We start from the raw sequence: 25169 nt of genomic DNA on the forward strand, positions 1-25169 counted from the left end.
GTGTGCTACTTTTCACATATATATTATGGAAACTTATTTTTTATGTTTGTGGTTCATAAACTTTGATAAACTAAGTTACCCTACTGCTAAAACTTGGGGATATTTCTCCCAGTGGGAAAAAAAATTAAGCTAATAAATTGACTGTTCTTTACATCTATCACCAATATATGTTTCTCAACCCTTTGTGTCTAATGTCATTTCTGTTCCCAAATATTGTGTTGTCCATCACTCTCTGTGAATAAAACAGTAAACATCTCCAGTTACTTCATCTAGGAAGGATGTTTAAATAAATGTTACATATAAAGCATCATTGGTTCTGTTTTTAAGTCAATCTCTGTATGTTTTCTTCCTAAGGGGGAGAAGCATAAAACCTATTCTCACTGCTTCAGCAAATAAAAATACAGAAGCAGCAGAAAGAGAGAGAAAGAGTAGCCAATCAACAGTTTAAAAAGCTAGAAGCACACACTCATTTAATAAATCTTTAATCCCTACTGTATAGGCGCCAAACACTATGCTAGTACCAAAAATAGAAACATAAAATGACTTAGATCCTATTTCAAGGAATTCTTGTGAGTAGGCATATACTATAAAAGTATTATTATTTTTTTATACATTTATGTATTTATTTATGGCTGCATTGGGTCTTCACTGCTGCACGCGGGCTTTCTCTAGTTGCAGCGAGTGGGGGCTACTCTTTGTTGCGGAGCATGGGCTCTAGGCGTGCGGGCTTGAGTAGTTATGGCACATGGGCTTAGTTGCTCCATGGCATGTGGGATCTTCCCTCTCTTCCATAGATACATTTAAAAAAATACTTTTAGGACTTCCCTGGTGGCGCAGGGGTTAAGAATCCGCCTGCTAATGCAGGGGACACGGGTTCGAGCCCTGGTCCGGGAAGATCCCACATGCCGCAGAACTAAGCCCGTGTGCCACAACTACTAAGCCTGTGCTCTAGAGCCCACGAGTCACAACTACCAAGCCCGTGTGCCACAACTACAGAAGCCTGCGTGCCTAGAGCCCATGCTCTGCAACAAGAGAAGCCACCGCAATGAGAAGCCCGTGCACTGCAAAGAAGAGTAGCCCCTGCTCACTGCCACCAGAGAAAGCCCATGCGCAGCAACGAAGACCCAACGAAGCCAAAAATAAATAAATAAATTTATTTAAAAATAACTAAACAAATAAATAAAAAGTATATACGGAAGAGAAAGGAAGAAGTACTGAAGTTTACGTAAGAGCCTGACAAAAATGTCACAGGGATGGTACGGTCAAAGTTAAGTTTGAAAGAAGTAGGGGTTTGCCAGGAAAATAGGAAAAAAGACAATACAAGGAGAGGGAATAGCATATATCAAGTCTCAGTGGCAAAAGAGTACATGTGATTGGGGAAATAATAATAATATACTTAGAAATTACATGCTGATCACACTGAACTAAGTAATTAAAATAGACAGGTAAATCAAAGTCAATGGTGTGAAGAATTGACAGAGAATAAGGCACCCAGGAGTTAGTGGCCTCCGGCAAAAGTCTAGTTAAAAAAAAAAGTGTCTGAAGTGAAATCACAAAGGGTTTAAGGTAGAGGGTAGCAACAAAAAGGATACACCAAAAATATTAAGCAGATCTGACAGACTTGGAGAATGATTTGTGGATGGTGGAGAAAGAAAGGGAAGTTCAAACAACTAGCAGGCAGCACACACACAACATGTGAGAGGGAAGCAACAAGTTAATGAAATCTCTGCTGAACCTAAAGGATCTTTGAGCAATTGTACCAAGATCTTACTAAGTATAGGATATGATACAAGGAACTGTCTAGCATGGAGAAAATAAAAACAGCATAGGACATATGAAAGATACCAACAAGACCACAGCAATGATGTGAGAAATCCAAACTGAACAAGAATAGTGACAATTCTCTGCATACAGAGTGAAAAGTTAATTTCTTTGATATTAATCTATAGTCTCTCCTCACAAAATCCCAATGTATATAGCATTTGTAGTGGTCACAAATGAAATTTGCTTAACCACATACAATTCTCATCCTACTGCATAGGTTTGTTCTTCCTTCAACTCTTTTATATTAATGGAGTTCAGAGATTAAAAAAAAAATTATTTGGGTATTATTATAGCTACCTAAACAGGGTAGACTCCATTTACTATTTCAGTTAAGACTTGTATCAGAGTGGAAAAGCCACTGGAGTTCCTTTAAGGAACATGACTCAAGAATGAGCTCTGTCCTGGTGTGCTCTAACCAAGTAATAATTGCTTGCTTGTTAATATTTATATCACAGACAGGTTTCCATGGGGCCATGACCTTATATCTGCATAAAGTAGACCTACATTTTTGTTAGTAGTACTACTTCTAGTTTTTAATGACAGAATTAGAAACTTGGTATTTTCGGAGTTCACAAAAAGTCCTATGAATACTAGGTCAAATTTGAGAACCTCTCTCTGTTTCATTATTAATGCATAATGAGGCAAATCTTATTTGTCCTGAAAAATTACATACTATTATTACAAAGTTAACAAGATGATACATTTGGCAGCAATTACATTCAATTCATTCAAATACAAACCCTGAATTAAGATAAATTACCTTTTAAAGATTCTCACATAATGTGAACTTCTTCCTCAATAGGTAAAGACAGCACTTCATGATGTTTATGAACTGCACTCTCTAGATCCCTTTACAAACACTTCTTTGTAAGAATGAACAGGATTTCTAATATTTACCCAACAAAATAGGCTCCATCCTGCCACTTTTAACTGATAACTAATAATAACTAACTAATACTAAGAATAAGAGTTCAAGGCTCATACAAAAAAAAACAGGAAGTAATCAAGCTTTACTACTTTGATTACTGTTAGTACTTTTAAGATTTTGTTGAAATATAAGAGGATTTACATCTCCTAACTTAAAAAAAAGAACTTTTGTAGTTAATTTGTAATCAATAATAACATTTCATTTTACTAAACAATAATAAAAACCAAGCTTTAAAAAACAGTATAAACTTAAATTAAGTAAACTCTTTGTCACTTGGCATTCTATCAACTATAACTGTCTAACAATTGGCACTTTCACACATTTATACTATATATTGGACATTATTAATAACTGGGATCTTTTTAAAATTTTAAATTATCTTCTGAATTGAAGAAACTAAATTGTTTAATGTGTGTTTTATGATATTTCATTTACTTGAAAACTTGTTGTCAGGTCTGACATACAAGGTGGCTCTCAAAGAACTAATATTAATATCAATTCATTAGATAGTAATCAGTTTACTGTCAAAAAGTTATGATAAAGTGTTTATTACAGCTAAAAAAAATAGACCTCTTAACATTAAATTAGCTTACAGTTAATTATTTCACAAATCTTGGTTTTCTAAGCTTAAATATATAAATGAACTTGGGAATTAAAATCTGTGTATTATTCATTGTGAAATACAAACAAAATCCTTGGGTAAAAACAACAAAATTTTAAAAGTGTAAATATACATTAAAAGGTAGTATCTAAACTTTTATTAAAACATTAATTGTAGGGCTTCCCTGGCGGCACAGTGGTTGCGAGTCCACCTGCCAATGCAGGGGACAAGGGTTCGTGCCCCAGTCCGGGAGGGTCCCGCGCGCGCGCGCGCCGTGGAGCGGCTGCGCCCGTGGGCCATGGCCACTGAGCCTGCGCGTCCGGAGCCTGTTGCTCCGCGGCGGGAGAGGCCACAGCAGTGAGAGGCCCGCGTACCACCAAAAAAACAAACAAACAAACATTAATTGTACACTTCAATAGGGTGAATTTTATATGTAAAATTTGATTCAATAAAGCTGTTTTAAAAAGTTACAAGTAGTAAGAGCTAAAATACACATCAATTTTTTCTAATTTAAAATTCAAATCAGCAAGCAACAAATTTTATACCAGAAAAAGCTGACAAAACATCTTACCTGTAAACAGTCTCTATGGAACCAAGCATTCTTACAACAAGGACTTCGTAATATGCTGTAAGTTGGAATAGGCTCAATAAATTCCAAGCAAATGGTGCATGGTAAGGAGTCTCTATAATTATTAGATGTAATTATCTGAACAGGTCGATGGTTCCAACAAAATGACCTAAAAACGTATATTATTTTAAAACATCTAATAAATTATACAGCACAACTAGACTAGCTTTACAATTCATATTTATAAGAGAAAATTCATTTGTCTCTCTCGTAATTAACCTACAACAGATTGGAACAATGGCACTATAAATCAGTCTCATAATCTATAACTAAGGAGAGCTGAATTTTCAAAATGTGAACCTTTTGCTGGTGAGATTTACTTCACAGAATTTCAGTAACTAATATTATGTTGAGAATCCTATGTAATACTGTTAGCAACAGAGTATACACACCATTGTACTCAACCTTGCACAAAATCAAAGGAAGGAACTTAAACTTAAAAATAATATATTAATAATATAACAAATAAAATGTAAATAATAACTTATTCTTAACCCACTATATGTATTTCCATTTGTATTTTCTAAACTGCAATTCTCATAGATAACAATCCAGTAAATAGGTCAAGAGCAAAAAGACTAAAAGAAATAGAACACTCATGATACCAAATACCAAAATTCATAAAATCTTGATGTTTAGAGCTAAAGTCAAGAAGCAAATATTTTTAGGGACATCCCAGGGCATAATATTTATTTTTTGGACTCCACCAAATTTACATGCCTTCACTTTACTCAATGAGAAACACATATGTCCCTGTGAAAATAAAGTAAACTATTAAATCTAAAGAATGGCATAAAATCTAGAATTATGTAAGATGGAAATTTTCACTGAATATGAGTATATTAACAGTTCCATATTATGTTCTAGAGCTGAAAGCTAGAGGTGAATATTAATCATTAAGTCCATTATAGATATTGCAATTCTCCAGACTCTGCAAATAGAAATGATCATAAAGGAAGGGGAGAGAAATTATCTAAAGTATACATATAACCTCAACGCAGCTTTGAAAAGAAATTTGACAAAAGAATTATATAATTGGGAGATCCATATCCATTTTCCATTTTTCTTTTACATTTTCTTTCATATTCAACAGTTAGTGAACTCACGCAAAATTGCCAGTGAACTGGAAAATACATTCTCTCTGAAGTCCGCATGGGAAATGATAACTTCGTTTACATCGGGGTGTGACACATCCAATTGAAGCACCGGTTTTCTTGCAAATACAGCATTTCTAAAAGAAAGTATAAAAATAGGAGTTATAACATGTACAAAACTTGAGTACTATAGATTAGACCGAGGTATAAATGAATATTCTTTGTGGAGAGTCTGAAAATTATTTTAATCATACAACAGCTGTGAAGATAGTACATTAAAGAAATTTCCTGAAAAAAACTCTTCTACCCAGAAACAATCTAAAGGGACTAAAGATTCACTCCCATAACAATTTCTGGTAAAGGAAACACCTCTAACTGGAGAAGCTTCGTTTCCTTCGTATCTGCTAAAATATTTTAAACTGAAGGATTTGTAAACATAATGGTTATACATGAAAGTGTCATTCAAATTTCAATAGAAAACACATAGTTAGGAAATATTTATTAAAGACAACAGCAAAACAATACTAAAAACCAATCTGTAAAATATTGGCTAGGATCACTCTATCCTAACCAAGTGAAAAAGTGTTAGATACCCACAGCAGGTTAAGTAGTGATTCCCTCAAAAGATATGTTCAAGTCCTAATTCCTGGTACCTTTGAATGTGACCTTATTTGGAAACAAGGTCTTTGTAGATACTGGATTTACAAGTATCTTCAAAGCTATCTTTAGCTTACAAGTATCTTGAAAGCTAAAGATTTCAAGATGAGTTCATCTTGGATTTAGAGTGGTCCCTCAATCAAAAGGCTGGTGTCCTTATAAGTAAAAGGAGAGGGAGATTTAAGAGACACACACAGGGGGAGGCCACATGAAGATGGAAGCAGAGATTGGAGTTATGCTGCCACAAACCAAGGAATGCCAAAGGTTGCCAAGCAGGCATCAGAAGTTCGAAGAGAAGCATGGAACAGATTATCCTTCAGAGCTTCCAGAAAGAATCAATCCCTTTAACAGCTTGATTTGGAACTTTCCAGTCTCCAGAATTGTGAGAGAATAAATTTCTGTTTCAAGCAACCCAGTTTGTGGTAATCTATTACAGCAGCCCTAGCAAACAAATACAATACCACTGCCACTAACTTAAATATAATGGTGGTATATAAACAGAAAGACTATTAGATGAATCAATCATTAGCAAAATACAGAACAGTACCTAAAATATCTTGGAACCCTTGAGATGACAACTATAACGGCCACTGATGGAGAGATTATACTGCTGACCCATCAAACAATACCAGGTTGTATACTTTCCCAACCTGAGGCTCTCCCTGTAAACTGACGTATGGAATTCTACTGTAAGGTCACAAACAGAGACACCTCTTCAGTATCAAGATATTCTCAAAGGTTCACAATATACTCAGAGAGGTTACAGATGTCTTAAGAAAACATTTCCAAACTGCAAGGGGACCTTTACAGGTCATGTTTCATGACAAGTTCACTATCACCAGAAGATTGAGAAATTTTGATACTAACACTCCCACATGGCCCTTAGATAAATGTCACTGTTAACCTTTTTTCCAAGGTTTTCCCTTGTGCCTTAGAACCTCTATTTTCCCGTTAACTCCTCTGCATCTTCAACATCTTTAAAAATAATTGCTTCCATTTCTTTGTCTCAACTAAAAGAAAGGTCTCTGCCTGCTTCCCTTATAGAATCTCTTGAATGAAGCTGCTTATTTTTCCAGCCTCCTTAATTTCCAGACTTGGCAAGGAGTGGGAGTGGGATATGGATAGAGGCAGGAAGGAGGACAAGCAGAACATTATTTTAGTTCTGTGTGGCAGATTGTAGGCCACTACTCTATCAGACTTAAAAAGATATGGTCCTTTGAACCTAATGACATCTACTCTCTGCCATCTAATCATTTCCTGGTCAGTTCTCCACCTCCAGACTTTGGCACCTTTCTCTGTATTTTAATTCTTGCTGTTATTCTAAATGACTTCTGCACTGATGGGACAACCTTTCTTTGACTTCCTCAACTAAAATGTGTCAATGCACTTCATCACCACTCCAGTGTAACGAAGAATCCTCTCATCACCCCAAACTGCTCCACCATGGAAATCATCAATTCCATTATCACATTCTCTGAACAGAAACCCCTGTACTTCCAATCTTCTCATCCTCTTAACTCTCAATATTTCTACTCAGGCCACATGGAGACCTACAGTCTGTTCATTGCACATAATATAGTAAGCTATCACACAGAAGATTCACAAATTATAACTGAATGAATAAGGAGTTAAGGTTTAGAATATCTATCTTGGAGAACAAAAGGCATGGAACACAAGAACACCATGTCACAGAAGAGCCACAAGAGATGTGGAGATCATAAATTATTAGTCTGTGTAGTTGTGTAATTTCCATGTCAATCTTTCATTCCAACCCAACAAATGAGGTATAAGAATGAAAAGTCAATAGTTGGGTTGCCTCAGGATTGAAGGTCTGAAGAACAGCTGAGTGGAAGTATGGTCATAATTCTGATGGTAAGAGTGGATGAAATGATGGGTAAGTCGGAAGAAGATAAGGAAGTGAAATCCGTATCGTCACATATCTTATCCAGGGTTGGTTTAGCAAAATGTTCTTCTAAAGTTTACTGTATTTGACAAAAATAAGCATTGGAACATAAAAACAATATCTTACAGATTTCTAGTAGAGAAAGTGATAGAATAGACTTCCTTAGTATTGACAATATTTATGGTATTAGGTGTAATGAGTAAAATAATTTACTTACCAGTTTCGAAGCCCTAGTCACTTCTTTCCTGATATCTTCTATTAGAAAACCATAAACTCCTTCTTCTTCTTTACCCCTCTGCCAAATTCCACTTGACATCAACTATGAATATATTCTCAATTAGAAAATAAACTCTAAGAAACTAGTTTGGAATAAAAAATATATACCTATAATATTCCAATAAAAAATGGGCATAAAACAATTCAAATTTTAAGTATCTCTTACCTATAATAGTTATTTTTCATGGTCAAAGTAAGAGGCTACTCACATTCTTTGATTTGGAAGACACTGTATATTAACAGTTCATGTAACCAAACTGGTTTCTAAAAAGTATTACAGAAAATAACAGAAAAAGAAAGGAAGAAAAACAACAAAAAACACTTATAATCAAGCTTTAGGGGAAAAAAAGTGGCAAATACTTAAAGGTGTATATGTAATAATAATGAATACTATGGAGATAATTATCAGTGATATTTTAGGTTAACTTTAAATCTCGCTGGATTCTGAATCATAGAAGGCATATTTATAGGGAATCTACTGAATTGTAGTTAATGCAAATGAATTTTTAAAAATCTGTTTTAACTTCAATTTAAATATGTTAAAGGAACATGAATCAAGAAAAAGCATGAGACTGTGAATAAGAAATCCTGACTTTGCAAACCAGGCTCTGTGTCCAACTTTCTGAAAGCCTAGGCAAGTAATTTAATGTTTCTGACATTAAACACAAAAATAAAAACAACAGACTAGGTTGTTTCCAAGTCTCTTTCAGCTCTAACATTCCATTACCATTTATAACATTACTATACTTTTGTGTTCCCAATTAAATAGAATCTTTTAAGTGTTGGGCCTAGGGTCAGTATGTTTCAGGATTACTATACTCATTAATAAAATAAGAAAGAATATAAGGGAAATTTTGATATGACCAACTTAAGCATATTAAATAACTCCAACATACTTCAGATTTGTGATCAGAGTTTTATTTTAATCAGTATAATATATCCTTAAAAAACCCAAAAGTGATATGTTACTTAAGAATTATGAAAAAATAACCCACCAACTAATAAAATAGTTGTCCTAACTCTACTACATAAAAAGTAAAATACACTCTTTAGAAAAATGAAAAGGTTTTCTTTTGTGATGCAAACTATAAGGCTCTAACTTACAAATATGTTTGGAATGTCAACTTCATGGTCCCTTAAATCTTGGTACAAAGTAGGTAGGTTCCTAGACCAGGCTACAGATTTTAGAGAAACACCAAGAATTTATGTTAGATGATTTCTCAAGGAAGCACCTAAGGAGTTTTAACATGGATGCTGTTGTGGGTATAAAAATATGTCCACACATTTGTTGATACTCCTTCCTTAAAGTGGTGGGAACTAATTCCTTCCCCTTAAGTGTGGGCTAGAATTAACGACTCACCTCTAACAGAATAAAGCAAAAGTAACAGTGGTATGCGACTGTAAAAACTAGGTCATATGGTTCCATCTTGGTGTATATCTATCCGTCTCTCTCTTTTATCGCTTCCTCTGGGAGAAGGCAGATGTCATGCTGTGAGCAGCCCTATAGCCCAGGAAGTACGGAACTGAGACCTTCGGCCAACAGGAGGAACTGAGGCCCAAAGCCACGTGAGTGAGCCATTGGAGATGGATACTCCAGCCCAGTCAAGCTTTCAGATGACTGAACCATGGCTGACATCTCAATTGCATCCTCATGAGAGACCCTGAGCCAGAACCACCCAGCTCACCCAATACCAGATTCCTGTCCTTCAGAAACCATTTGAGAACAGAAATAGTCACAGATGTAGAAAACAAACTTATGGTTACCAAGGGGGAAGTGGGGGGGAGGGAGGGATAAATTGGGAGATTGGGATTGACACATACACACTACTATATATAAAATAGATAATAAGAACCTACCACATAGCACAGAGAACTCTACTCAATAATCTGTAATGACCTATATGGGAAAAGAATCTAAAAAAGAGTGAATATATGTATTCACTGTATAACTGATTCACTTTGTTGTACAGCAGAAACTAACACAACATTGTAAATCAACTATACTCCAATAAAAATTAATTTGAAAAAAGAAACCATTGGAGAGAATAAATGTTGCTTAAACTGCTAAATTTCAGGATAATTAGTTAAGCAGAAATATATAACTAATACAAGTGCCAAGAAATGCTGCATGTGCTCATGCAACCTTCACATGCTAAGGCAGTGATGGTGCCACTAATATCTTAAGGCAGATTCAGTGAGGTGAGAAGTTGGTGGGGGGAATGCGGAACAAATGAGAGACTAATTCTCAATATGACATCATTTTTTCTTTCTTCTGAGTGACACATAAATTAACCTATTTCCTTTTACACAAATATTTATTACCTTTAGTCAGAACTTTTCTTTCCAGGTTCTCTGTGAAATAAAATACTTTTCTTTTACTTCTTAAACCTTCAAACAAGTCTTTTCTGAGACTTATCAATAGCAACAATGAAAACAAAGTAGTAAAATGAACAACTCCCTTAGAGACCTAACCATTTTCTCCTTTTTTCCACTGAGGCCCTAAAGGGTTAGACAAAAATAAGCAGGTAATGATGACAGGTATTTCTACGTACCAAGTAATTTCAGAATCTTAGAATTTGATAAATGAAAAATCTTATTTTTACACATAAGCAAAAGGAGATCCAGAAAAGTTAAATGACTTATCCATTTCTCAGAAACCAGCCATCAGGATCGAATTCTCTTCTTTAGAAGAATATCAGATTGCTAGGATTTAATTAAAAATTATACTCACCAAACAATAGTAATGTACAGTGAGATTCCATTTCTCATTAGTTTTCTTTTCTCCATATTTAATAGGACAGTCATCATTTTTTCGACAGAAAACACAAGCTAACAGTGAAAAAAGTAATAGATATAAAAAAATTTTAAACAAAAACAAAAAAAAAACCCTATGGAATTGGTGCTTCTCTCAATTGATGTGTTCAATTCTTTTTGAGAGAGCAAATCACTTTATATTGTTATCAGTAAATTAAAACTTCCAATACGTACTTCTAAAACAATAATGTGACTTTACATTTTTTTCATTAATCTTTAATGATGAATCCCAGTGTGTTGTTAAAAATGGCAACTCATTGAAAACAACAGATTAGGAAACTCTGAAACTCCATCTCTCTAAAGCAATAAAACCTGCCAAATGCTGGTTGTGCATTTGGTTATGCTGCCAAAACCATCAGAATTAACTTTTCAGAAAATCTGAAATCTGATTTAAAAATTAAAAACTTAAAATAATCAGAAGAATGCTTCATAAAGAAACAAGCTGCCAAAATTTGATGAGAGATTTGTGGCATTTTAACTTACCTGCCAACCATCCCCCACTCTCCAGCTGGGCAATGGCCTTAGGCCCATGTTCAATGTGTATTGTTCCTTAGGCCCATGTTCCTGGTGTGGATTGTCTAAGAGGAGGTAATATGGACCTTGTCAAAGAAATGTGATTGTGTGTTCTGACCTGTATGGTGGCTCCCCAAGGGACTGGCTCAGATGCCTGCCCTTGTTTCACCTGCCTCAGAAATTTCTCAGGGCTGGAGTCTGACTGTCAAAAACATTTAAGACAAATATACTAGAGGCATAGAGGCAGCAGCCTGAAGCAAAAGATAACAGACAGGGTAAGCAGGTCACAGACCAAAAAGGCTAGGAAAGAAGAGTCTGGAAAAGGAAGATACATGGGAATATAAGGGCTTTGAAAAGCTCCCAAATATACCAGGGAATCTAGAAGGATACCACATGCCCAGGACTGGATGCATACTCAGAAATGACCCTAGAAACTCCAAGCTTTCACCTCTGGCTGATCTTTATTTAGGCTTGTAGACTCATATAGCAAGCCTATATGAAAAAGGAAAGATCCCAAATCAATGACTTTATTTTAACCTTAAAGAACCAGAAAAAGAACAAACTAAACCCAAAACTAGCAGAAGAAAGGAAATAATAGAGATTAGAATAGAGATAAATGACATAGAGAATAGGAAAACAATAGAATAAATATAAACAAAGTTGGTTCTTTGAAAAGGTCAACAAAACTGGCAAACCTTCATCTAGACAAAGAGAGAAGACTCAAAACTTATAACAAAGCTACAGAAATCAAAAGTGTGGTAATGACATACAGCTAGACATATAGATCAATAGAAAAGAATCCAGAATGACCATACATCTATGGTCAATTAATTTTGAACAAGTATTCCAAGATCATTCCATGGGGAAAGAATAGTCTCTTTAACAAATGGGGCTGGGACAATTGGATAGCCACATGCAAGATAATAAATTAAATCCCTATCTCATACCTTATACAAAAATTAATTCAAAATAGATCAAAGACTTAAACATAAGAGCCGAAACTATAAAACTCTTTCTTAGAAGAAAATGCAGGGGTAAATCTTCAAAACCCTGGTTTGGGAATGGTTTTTCAGATATCACATGACACCAAAAGCAAAAGTAATAATAGATAAATTGGACTTCATCAAAGTTAAAAATTTTTGTGCATCAAAGAACACTATCAACAAAGTGAAAAGACAATCTACAGAATGGTTAAATATACTTGGAAATCATATACCTTTTAAGGGTCTAGCGTCCAGAATATATAAGTATTACAACCCAACAATAAACACACAACTCAATTTTAAAACGGGACAAAGGATCTTATTGAATAAACATTGCTCCAAAGAAGATATAAAATAGCCAATAAGCACATTAAAAGATGCTTAATATCATCAGTCATCAGGGAAATGCAAATCCCACAATGAGATATCACTTCACACCCACTAAGATGGCTACAATAAAAATGTCAGATAATAACAAATGCTGGCAAGGAGCTGGTGAAATCAGAACCCTCATATACTGCTAGCTGAAATGTAAAATGGTACAGCCACTTTGGAAAATAGTCAGCAGTTCCTCAAAAAGTTAAACACAGTTACCATGTGATATAACAATTCCATTCCTGAGTATATATAATACCAAAGAATTAAAAACAGATGTTCAGATACTTGTACACTAATGTTCACAGAAGCACTGTTCACAATAGCCAAAAAGGAAAACAAATCAAATTTCCATCAATGGATGGATGAATGGGCAAACAAAATATACCATATCCATACAATGGAGTATCTTTTAGCTATAAAAAGCAATGAAATAATGATACACGCTACAACACAGATGAGCCTAGAAACATTATGCTAAATCTAAGAATACAAGCATAAAAGGTCATATATTATATGATTCCATTTATACAATAGATTACATTATCCAAAATAGGTAAATCCACAGAGACAGACAAAAAGCAGGCTGGTAGTCTCCACGGGTTGAGGACAGGGGAAATGAGAAGTGATTGCCTAATGGACAGAGTTTTCTTTTGGGGGGATGATAATATTTTGGAACTAGATAGTGGTAACGGTTGCACAACACTGTGAATGTATGAAGTGCCATCAAATTGTACCCTTCAAAATAGTTAAGATGATGAATTCTATTGATATGTTGTATGTATTTTACAATAATAAAAAAAAATTTTTAAGGCAAATTGTAGAGTCAGGGAGATCTGAGTTAAGACTCGGCTCCACACTCTTGCTGTGTAACCTTGAACAAGTCACATAAACACTTGATCTTTCCAGTTCCTCATCTTAAAAATAATATGGGCTTCCCTGGTGGCGCAATGGTTGAGAGTCCGCCTGCCGATGCAGGGGACACGGGTTCGTGCCCCGGTCCGGGAAGATCCCACATGCCGCGGAGTGGCTGGGCCCGTGAGCCATGGCTGCTGAGCCTGCGCGTCCGGAGCCTGTGCTCCACAACGGGAGAGGCCACAACAGTGAGAGCCTCACGTACCGCAAAAAAAAAACCAAGGACAACAACAGCACCTACCTCAAACTATGCCTTAATGAGGATTAAATGAGAGAGTATACAGAAATATAATTAAAAGGGTATGGCACACAGACAGAACTGAATGTTAGTACTATAATTACCAATCCTTTCTATCTTATGATATTTACCTGTTCAGCAAATTTCTAACACCATACTAATAAAACAATAAGAAAATCACTAGCTGCAAAGATTCTGAGCATCTCAAGGTGGCAAACCAATACAAGATGAAATGAACGTGAATCTAAATGACTGCATGGCACAGAAACTCCCTATCTGTCCAATCTCCCCTAACCAATCCACGTTGAACTGTAACTTGACCAAGTAATAAACATTTACTGTATTAACCATTAAAACTTCAGGGTTTACCTATTACAGCAGCTAATCATATTTACCTTAACTAATACATGTAATCAAGAACGGATGTTATGTGTTGAAAATATACTGTATCTGTTAATAGGCTACTCAGAAAATAGATTGCAGGACTGGAAAGAAACAGCATGAGCTAATACTTAGTATTGTGAAACATCCCCCCATATTTGTCCTCCCTCACTCCAGCTTAATAAGCAGTAACTGAAAGGCCCTTCCCTCAATCTTTTAAAAGGTTTCGGATCCCCTTCCTCCCCCATACAGAGTACCTGACCACATTAATTGCACCAAATTGCCATTTGTTTATTGGACATCTTACACCAGCAGCTCCTGCCTTAACTTCTTCATCCCCAGTGCCTATACTTTCAGCTGTAAGTGTGCATGCAGCTATCAAGAGGAAGAGGAATACAAGGAATTAGCTGAGATTACATAAGAGGAGTCCTTAAGGTGAATGCTGGATGGAGCTGCATCTGCTATATGCTGTGGACCTGTGCTTTCCATCTGTTCTTCTCCTCCCTTTGCCCAGTACCGAGACCCTGGACACAGAACAGACTAGGTTTCAGGCATGCATTTTTATAAGTAGGTTACCTTTCTTTTATTTGTACTTTGCTGTTGTTTCATTTTAATGTTTAAAATTCAGTAAAATTGTTCTGACTTCATTATATTTATTAAGACCATCTTCTATTATACTCCAGCAAATGATACTGGTTATGTTACAATAATAAAATGAACACATTCATGTAAGTAAAAAACTGAGTCAATCTTAAGAAAAATATTAAGTAAATAACAGTAATAGGTAGTATTTCCATTTGGCAAATATATGAAGGTAGTCCATGAATTACTAAGTTTCAGAACTATTAGCACAGATGATAGAAGTCTGTAGGTAAAAGCAGGAAAGCAAAGTAGAGGAGGTTTAAGAGCACACATTTCCGTATCCAACATGATATGGAGTTATCAGATACTCTATAAGTGAGAGTCAAGATACAGAGTTTTAAGTGTAATACTTTGAGAAGAAATCAAAAAATAAATTTTATAAAGGGTAGATCAGGGAGAAGTAGTGGCAAAGGAGTATAAAGTAACAATTTAAAATTTCCATCTTCCATAGTAGCTAATCAATATGTACTGTTTATAACTAATAAATGAAAACAACTAAAAGCAAAGGTCTACATCTGTTTGAGAAGACTGTTGTGAGCGCTAATAGGCAAGTTTTCCTTTTCATGTTAAACTTTCATATGTTGTTTAAACTGTTCTCATCTGCATTTTATCTTTTGTAAGAAGAAAAAATCACACAAAAAGGTAAAAAAATCATATTTATTAAATAAACTGTTTTATTCAGATACAAACCATACTTGATAAATACACATAGAGAATACAAATAATATTTGGCAAATTATCCTTTTCTAGCAGATTTTTGTTGAAATGAATACACACAACATTTTATTTTAGTATACAGAAACATGAACTAAGAATATCAGGAAATTCATTCCTATTGTTTAAGTACCAGTCTAAAAAGATTTACTGTAATAAAAAAGCAAGAGTAAAATATCTTAACATTTTAAATTAAATTTGAAAATATTTTAAATATGGTTACTTACTGGGATTCTGTGAGCCTCCAGTTTTACTTTCATTCATTTTACTAGGAAAAATAAGAATATACAATCAGCCATTTTAATTTTAAAATTCTCAAATTATCCATTTTAATTAGATTTAGGCAGTGTATGATTACAAATACGTTGCATCATTTCTTACTCTAGTACTTAATTTCCTCACCTTTCCAAATCTAAGACCAGTAAATCTCAACAAGGGTGGTAAATTCTAGGGACAGTGTTGAAATTGGAGGGAATGTTTTTTAGTTATCAAAAAGATTAAGATGACTACTGCCATTTATATTGGAAAGGAGCCAGGACTGCAGGACATACCAGGAACAGAGACCTACACTTTCTAATTTCTAGCAGTTTCACAAATCTATTGAAGAAAATTCCATAAACACACGATAACAGTCCTTCACCTAGAGTAAACATAAACATTTTAACTTATAAACAATATTTAGTTAGTATCCCAACAACACAGATTTGTATTTGAGATCCAATCTCTCCAGCTTCTAATTTCTTACCCCTCTCCCCTGTGCAGATGAATTGCAACTACTGCTTACTTTTAAGTTTACTGTAATTCAGAATTATGATTGAGTTCCAAAATATAGGTAACTTACATGGCTATAGACTAATTTTGCTTTATGAGGAAATCACAATTTCTATGTGGCTCTGTCTTCTCCTCCTTTTTCCCTTCAAACTATCAATACAAGGACCCAAGGCATCTCTCTTGGTTGCACAGTGAAATGAAGTTCTGTCTAGATCTTTATAATATATGTATAGACACCTATGCTTTTTAAAGAAAGGTACCTGAAGATTCTTACTTACTAGCCTCAGAACTCTGTACTACACAAGTGCTTTCTCATCTTCACAACAGAAGAGAATAAAAGTGAACATCAATCTCGCATGTCACAAAAAAAGTAGCATAGGAATATATAAAGTACCATGCTGAAAAGCCTCCAAATATCACCCACTACAGGATGATCATATGAAAGCTCTCCAGTGCTATCAAAACATGAACGGGAAAGTTTTTTCCTATTTGTACCAATCTAATAAGTATTCTATATAGTTTTGCAAAGTGTACTAATATACAGTATTCCACATAGACCAATGGAACAAAAATAAAGAACCTAGAAACAGACCCAGACTTTTCCAGGTACCAAAGCAATTCAGTGAGAAAAAGAAAAGTCTTTTCAACAAATGATGCTGGAAAAAATGGATCTCCAAATGGAAAACAAATGAACCTTGAGATTCACACTTTACGCCATAAATAAAAATTAATTTCAAGTGAATCACAGACCTTACTGTAAAAGCTAAAACTATAAAAGTTTTAAAAGAAAAAGTAATGCATTATACTTCATCAAAACTAAAAGCTTCCACTCATCAAAAGATACCATATAAATAAGGAAACACAAGCTTTAAATGATACATTAAACAAGATGGACTTAATTGATATTTATAGGGCATTCCATCCAAAAACAACAGAATACACATTTTTCTCAAGTGCTCATGGAACATTCTCCAGATCATATCTTGGGTCACAAGTCAAGTCTTGGTAAATTTAAGAAAACTGAAATTGTTTCAAGTATCTTTTCTGACCACAATACTATGAGACTAGATATCAATTACAGGAAAAGATCTGTAAAAAATACAAACACATGGGGGCTTCCCTGGTGGCGCAGTGGTTGAGAGTCCGCCTGCAGATGCAGGGGATACGGGTTCATGCCCCAGTCCAGGAAGATCCCACATGCCGTGGAGCAGCTGGGCCCGCGAGCCATGGCCGCTGAACCTGCGCTCAGCAATGAGACAGGCCACAACAGTGAGAGGCCCGCGTACCGCAAAGAAAAAAAAAAAAAAGAAGAAAAATACCAACACATGGAGGCTAAACAATACACTTCTTAATAACGAAGTGATCACTGAAGAAATCAAAGAGGAAATAAAAAAAATACCTAGGAACAAATGAAAATGGAATCACAACGACCCAAAACCTATGGGATGCAGCAAAAGCAGTTCTAAGAGGGAAGTTTATAGCAATACAGTCCTACCTTAAGAAACAGGAAACATCTCGAATAAACAACCTAACCTTGCACCTAAAGCAATTAGAGAAAGAAGGACAAAAAAACCCCAAAGTTAGCAGAAGGAAAGAAATCATAAAAATCAGATCAGAAATAAATGAAAAAGAAATGAAGGAAACAATAGCAAAGATCAAGGAAACTAAAAGCTGGTTCGTTGAGAAGATAAACAAAATTGATAAACCATTAGCCAGACTCATCAAGAAAAAAAGGGAGAAGACTCAAATCAATAGAATTAGAAATGAAAAAGGAGAAGTAACAACTGACACTGCAGAAATAAAAAAAATCATGAGGGATTACTACAAGCAACTCTATGCCAATAAAATGGACAATCTGGAAGAAATGGACAAATTCTTAGAAATGCACAAACTGCCAAGACTGAATCAGGAAGAAATAGAAAATATGAACAGACCAATCACAAGCACTGAAATTGAAACTGTGATTAAAAATCTTCCAACAAACAAAAGCCCAGGACCAGATGGCTTCACAGGCGAATTCTATCAAACATTTAGAGAAGAGCTAACACCTATCCTTCTCAAACTCTTCCAAAATATAGCAGAGGGAGGAACACTCCCAAACTCATTCTACGAGGCCACCATCACCTTGATACCAAAACCAGACAAGGATGTCACAAAGAAAGAAAACTACAGGCCAATATCACTGATGAACATAGATGCAAAAATCCTCAACAAAATACTAGCAAACAGAATCCAACAGCACATTAAAAGGATCATACACCATGATCAAGTGGGGTTTATTCCAGGAATGCAAGGATTCTTCAATATACGCAAATCTATCAATGTGATTAACCATATTAACAAATTGAAGGAGAAAAACCATATGATCATCTCAATAGATGCAGAGAAAGCTTTTGACAAAATTCAACACCCATTTATGATAAAAACCCTGCAGAAAGTAGGTGTAGAGGGAACTTTCCTCAATATAATAAAGGCCGTATATGACAAGCCCACAGCCAACATCATCCTCAATGGCGAAAAACTGAAAGCATTTCCACTAAGGTCAGGAACAAGACAAGGTTGCCCACTCTCACCACTCTTATTCAACATAGTTTTGGAAGTTTTAGCCACAGCAATCAGAGAAGAAAAGGAAATAAAAGGAATCCAAATCGGAAAAGAAGAAGTAAAGCTGTCACTGTTTGCAGATGACATGATACTATACATAGAGAATCCTAAAGATGCTACCAGAAAACTACTAGAGCTAATCAATGAATTTGGTAAAGTAGCAGGATACAAAATTAATGCACAGAAATCTCTGGCATTCCTATATACTAATGATGAAAAATCTGAAAGTGAAATCAAGAAAACACTCCCATTTACCATTGCAACAAAAAGAATAAAATATCTAGGAATAAACCTACCTAAGGAGACAAAAGACCTGTATGCAGAAAATTATAAGACACTGATGAAAGAAATTAAAGATGATACAAACAGATGGAGAGATATACCATGTTCTTGGATTGGAAGAATCAACATTGTGAAAATGACTCTACTACCCAAAGCAATCTATAGATTCAATGCAATCCCTATCAAACTACCACTGGCATTTTTCACAGAACTAGAACAAAAAATTTCACAATTTGTATGGAAACACAAAAGACCCCGAATAGCCAAAGCAATCTTGAGAACGAAAAATGGAGCTGGAGGAATCAGGCTCCCTGACTTCAGACTATACTACAAAGCTACAGTAATCAAGACAGTATGGTACTGGCACAAAAACAGAAAGCTAGATCAATGGAACAGGAAAGAAAGACCAGAGATAAACCCATGAACATATGGTCACCTTATCTTTGATAAAGAAGGAAGGAATGTACAGTGGAGAAAGGACAGCCTCTTCAATAAGTGGTGCTGGAAAAACTGGACAGGTACGTGTAAAAGTATGAGATTAGATCACTCCCTAACACCATACACAAAAGTAAGCTCAAAATGGATTAAAGACCTAAATGTAAGGCCAGAAACTATCAAACTCGTAGAGGAAAACATAGGCATAACACTCTATGACAAATCACAGCAAGATCCTTTTTGACCCACCTCCTAGAGAAATGGAAATAAAAACAAAAATAAACAAATGGGACCTAATGAAACTTCAAAGCTTTTGCACAGCAAAGGAAACCATAAACAAGACCAAAAGACAACCCTCAGAATGGGAGAAAATATTTGCAAATGAAGCAACTGACAAAGGATTAATCTCCAAAATTTACAAGCAGCTCATGCAGCTCAATAACAAAAAAACAAACAATCCAATCCAAAAATGGGCGGAAGACCTAAATAGACATTTCTCCAAAGAAGATATGCAGACTGCCAACAAACACATGAAAGAATGCTCAACATCATTAATTATTAGAGAAATGCAAATCAAAACTACAATGACATATCATCTCACACCAGTTAGAATGGCCATCATCAAAAAATCTAGAAACAATAGATGCTGGAGAGGGTTTGGAGAAAAGGGAACCCTCTTGCACTGTTGGTGGGAATGTAAATTAATACAGCCACTGTGGAGAACAGTATGGAGGTTCCTTAAAAAACTACAAACAGAACTACCATATGACCTGGCAATCCCACTACTGGGCATATACCCTGAGAAAACCATAATTCAAAGAGTCATGTACCAAAATGTTCATTGCAGCTCTACTTACAATAGCCAGGAGATGGATGCAACCTAAGTGCCCATCATCGGATGAATGTATAAAGAGGATGTGGCACATATATACAATGGAATACTACTCAGCCATAAAAAGAAACGAAATTGAGCTATTTGTAATGAGGTGGATAGACCTAGATTCTGTCATACAGAGTGAAGTCAGTCAGAAAGAGAAAGACAAATACCGTATGCTAACACATATACATGGAATTTAAGAAAAAAAATATGTCATGAAGACCTAGGGGTAAGACAGGAATAAAGATACAGGCCTACTAGAGAATGGACTTGAGGATATGGAGAGGGGTAAGGGTAAGCTGTGACAAAGCAAGAGAGAGGCATGGACATATATACACCACCAAACGTAAGGTAGATAGCTAGTGGGAAGCAGCCACATAGCACAGGGAGATAAGCTCGGTGCTTTGTGACCGCCTGGAGGGGTGGGATAGGGAGGGTGGGAGGGAGGGAGACACAAGAGGGAAGAGATATGGGAACATATGTATATGTATAACTGATTCACTTTGTTATAAAGCAGAAACTAACATACCATTGTAACGCAGTTATACTCCAATAAAGATGTTAAAAAAAAAAAAAAAGAAAGTGAATTATGTATGCCACACACTGGGAGAAAATATTTGTAAAAGATTTGTCTGACAAAGACTTATACCCAGAATACATAAAGAACTTCTACAATAATATAAAGCAAACATTTAAAGAAATGGGCAAAAGACATGAACAGACACTTCATAAAGGAAGATATACAAATGGCCAATAAACAAATGAAAAGATGCTCAACATCACTAGTAATTAGGATGATAAAAATGAAAGACTATGAAAGACTATTTTATACCTATAATAATGGCTAATATTAAAAAGACTATCAACACCAAACATTGGACAGGATATGAAGCAACTGGGGAACTCTCATTAACTGTTGATGTGAATAATCAACAATAATCAAAATGGAATAATCATTTTGAAAAGTTTTTGTAGTTTCATAGAAGTTAAACATATATGCCCATGAACCTAGCCTTTGATGTAGGAATTTCACACCCAGGTATACATCCAAGAAAAATAAAAAAATATATAGACAAAAAACTTTATACAAATAAGTTCATAGTAGCCACCTTCATGATACTCCAAAACTGGAAGCCTAGAAGTCCATCAACAGGAATGGATAAACAAACTGAAGTATATTAATAAAATGCAATACTACTTAGCAATGAAAAGGTAACAAGTGCTGCAAGATGCAACAAAACAGATGAATCTTATAAATATTATGCTAAGTGAAAGAAACTGTACACTATTCTTATCCACATCATTCCATTCATATCAAGTTCTAGGATAGGCAAAACTAATCTATCATGAAAAATATTAGAACAGTGCTTGTCTCTCAAGTGGGAAGATGACTGGAAGTGACTTAAGCAAACTTTCTGAAATATCCTACTTTTGCTAAGAGGATGTAAGTAAGCAACTTTGATAGAAGAAATCTCGGTTTCTAAGGGAGGTACAGAACTACAGATAAGAGCTTTCTGAACACAACATTCCTCCTCTTCTTTTTGTAGTTTTCAAGGAAACACCCTAGGCCCACTTCGTAGCTCAGATCTGAGGTTGACTCACACACAGCCTTGGCTTCGCTTTGACCCCATTAAAACACTACTTCATTTAAATTTCACATCAATGCCACCCTTCTCCAACATGTTATAAGAAATCTGTTTTACCCTTTGCTCGGTGCGAAGCCTTGTGGTTCCTCGTGTCAGGGACCTCTCTCACTGCAATGAGTCAACAAACCTAACTTTATCAGATTACAGATTTATCCCCGGTGGTTTTAGGCTGGCTAGGCTAGGAGAGGTGAAAGAATACGGCAAATGTCACAAAACATAAATAAACAGTGAACCTGTTTAAAGGGTATATAGGAGTTACTTTCACTATTCATATAACTTTTTTTCTAAGTTTAAGATTATATCAAATTAGGGACTTCCCTGGTGGCGCAGTGGTTGGGAGCCCCACTGCCAATGCAGGGGACTCCAGTTCAGGCCCTGGTCCGGAAGGATCCCATGTGCCGTGGAGCGGCTGGGCCCATGTGCCACAGCTGCTCAGCCTGCGCTCTGGAGCCCGCGAGCCACAGCTGCTGGGCCTGTGTGCTTCAGCTGCTGAAGCCCGTGCGCCTGGAGCCTTTGCTCCACAGTGGAGGAGGCCACCACAGTGAGAAGCCCACGCACCACAACAAAAACCCAGCGCAGCCAAAAATATAAATTAATTAATTAATTTTAAAAAAAGATTACATCAAATTAAAAGTTAACCCTGAGGGCTTCCCTGGTAGTGTAGTAGTTAGGAGTCCACCTGCCAATGCAGGGGACGCGGGTTCGAGCCCTGGTCTGGGAAGATCCCACATACTCTGGAGCAACTAAGCCCGTGCACCACAACTACTGAGTCTGCGCTCTAGAGCCCGAGAGCCACAACTACTGAGCCCACGCACCTAGAGCCCGTGCTCTGCAACAAGAGAAGCCACCGCAATGAGAAGCCCGCACACCACAATGAAGAGTAGCCCCCGCTCTCCACAACTAGAGAGAGCCTGCGCACAGCAACAAAGACCCATAGCAGCCAAAAATAAATAAATTAAATAAATTAATTAAAAGAAAAAAAAAGTTATCCCCGAATCAGATAATGTTCTAAAGATATTACAAAATTCATATTTTTGACTGGTTCACATCAGCTTTCTTACTAATCCACAGCATTTGAAATAAAACTTTTGTTGCTAAATCCTGGTGATGAATTTCTTTATTTCAATCAACAGTCTCCAAAACAAAACTTCAGAAAAAAAAAATTCACATATTTTTAGTTGGATTTTATCATTTTTTTCTTTCCAGTACGTGAATTTTAAGACTTCCTAAGTGGAAGGAGGAAAACAATGCTAGGTAAGTACATATCTCAATAACAGCCCAAGTCTTAACAACAGTCTTGGTCTTAGAAATAATATCAAAGCATTCCCCTCTTCCTTGAGAAATCATTAACAATTTAATGACGAAAGCTCCAGGAAGCCACTATCAAGAGGTATTCTGAGTCTCTTGCACTGCTTACCTCCACTTGGTCAGTGACACTCAGTTTGATACTCCTCCCCCTTCAAAAGGTGGAGCCTGATTTCCTTCTCCTTGACTGTGGCTGTGCTTAGTAACTTCCACCAAAAAGCCTGGCAGAAATGACAAAGTGTAACTAGGTCATAAAAGGCATTATAACTTCCTCCTTGCTCTCTGTCATGATCACCTGCACTGGTGGAAGCTGGCTGCCACGTCATAAAGGCTTTCTTTTAAGGTGCTCCTTGGAGATGTCTACTTGGCAAAGAACTGAGGCATTTACCCATGTCACACGAGTGAGCTGTTTTAGAAGTAAATTGTCCAACCCCACTCAGGCCTTCATAAGACTGCAGCCTGGCTGACAGCCTGAGAGCAACTTCATGGGACACCCCAAGGCAGAACCACACAGCTAAGCTGCTCCCGAATTTCTGACCCACAGAAACTGTCAGATAATAAATGTCTGTTGTTTTAAGGCACCAAGTTTTGGAGTGGTTTGTTACACAGCAATAGATAACTAACACAATAAAGTAAGCCAAACCCCCTCTCATTCTAGCTGGGTAGCTGTTCTAACAGTTTTTTTGGTGGGATCCTTAGGATTTTCAATAAATAAGATCATGTCATCTGCAAACAGACATTTTTACTTCCTCTTTTCCGACATGGATGCCTTTTTCTTGCCTGGCTGCCCTGGTTAGGACTTCCAGTACTATACTGAATAGGAGTGGAGAGAGTGGGTACCCTATCTTGTTCCTGATCTTACAGGAAAAGTTTTCAACCTTTTACCGTTGAGTATGATGTTAGCTGTGGGCTTGTCATGTACGGCCCTTATAATGTTGAGGTACATCCCTTCTATACCCAATTTGTTGAGAATTTTTATCATGAAGGGATGTTAAATTTTGTTAAACGTTTTTCCTGCACCTTTTGAGATGACTTTGATTTTTATTTCTCCTTCCATTAGTGTGTACACAGGGATAAATCCTGGTTGATCATGATATATGATCCTTCTAATGTGCTGCTGAATTTAGTTTGCTAGTGTTTTGCTGAGAATTTCTGCATCTATACTCATCAGGGATATTGGCCTATAGTTTTCTTTTCTTGTAGTGTCTTTAGCTGGCTTTAGTATCAGGGTAATGTTGGCCTAAAAAAATGAGCTTCGGAGTTGAACATACACTTCAGAAAAGAAATAGGACATGGCCAACAAGCAAATGAAAGAAGAAACACTGAAAAATTCTCAAAAATGTAGGGATTAAAAAAAAATGTAGGGATTAAACAACACAATCTTAAACAAGCAAAAGAGGGAAGAAAAAACCACAGGGAAATTAGAAAATACTTAGAGACCAATGAAAATGAGAACATAACGTACTAAAAATCTACAGTATACAGTGAAAAGTGATCAGAGGGAAATTTATATCTGTAATGCAGACACTGAAATAGAAGATCCCAAATCAGTAACTTAACTTTATACCTCAAGGAGCTAGAAAAAGAAGAGCAAACTAAAACCAAACCTAGTAGAAGGAAGGAATTCATAAAGATTAGAGTGGGGATAAATGTAAAGAAAAGAAAAACAAGAGAGTAAAATCAAAAGTTGGTTCCTTAAAAAGATCAACTAAATTGACAAACCTTTAGCTAGACTAGTCATTTGACAAAAACCAACACTCTTT

At 36.0% G+C, this 25169-nt stretch overlaps 1 protein-coding gene across 2 annotated transcripts in view; it reads right to left on the reverse strand.

The window, feature by feature from the left end:
• Positions 1 to 25169, reverse strand: part of G2E3 (G2/M-phase specific E3 ubiquitin protein ligase) — a 62794-nt gene that overhangs the window by 25296 nt on the left and 12329 nt on the right. The window contains exons 2-6 of one of the 2 annotated variants that reach the window (XM_007447283.1): positions 15714 to 15754; positions 10643 to 10740; positions 7853 to 7954; positions 5088 to 5212; positions 3925 to 4090 (exon numbers count right to left, since the gene is read on the reverse strand). In XM_007447283.1, the coding sequence (XP_007447345.1) occupies positions 3925 to 4090; positions 5088 to 5212; positions 7853 to 7954; positions 10643 to 10740; positions 15714 to 15754 (532 nt within the window). The remainder of the gene's footprint in view (positions 1 to 3924; positions 4091 to 5087; positions 5213 to 7852; positions 7955 to 10642; positions 10741 to 15713; positions 15755 to 25169) is intronic. The other variant, XM_007447284.1, reaches the window with a different exon arrangement.

The sequence above is a fragment of the Lipotes vexillifer genome, unplaced genomic scaffold, assembly GCF_000442215.2.
Source record: "Lipotes vexillifer unplaced genomic scaffold, Lipotes_vexillifer_v1.1 scaffold339, whole genome shotgun sequence".
Classification (NCBI taxonomy): Eukaryota; Metazoa; Chordata; class Mammalia; order Artiodactyla; family Lipotidae; genus Lipotes; species Lipotes vexillifer.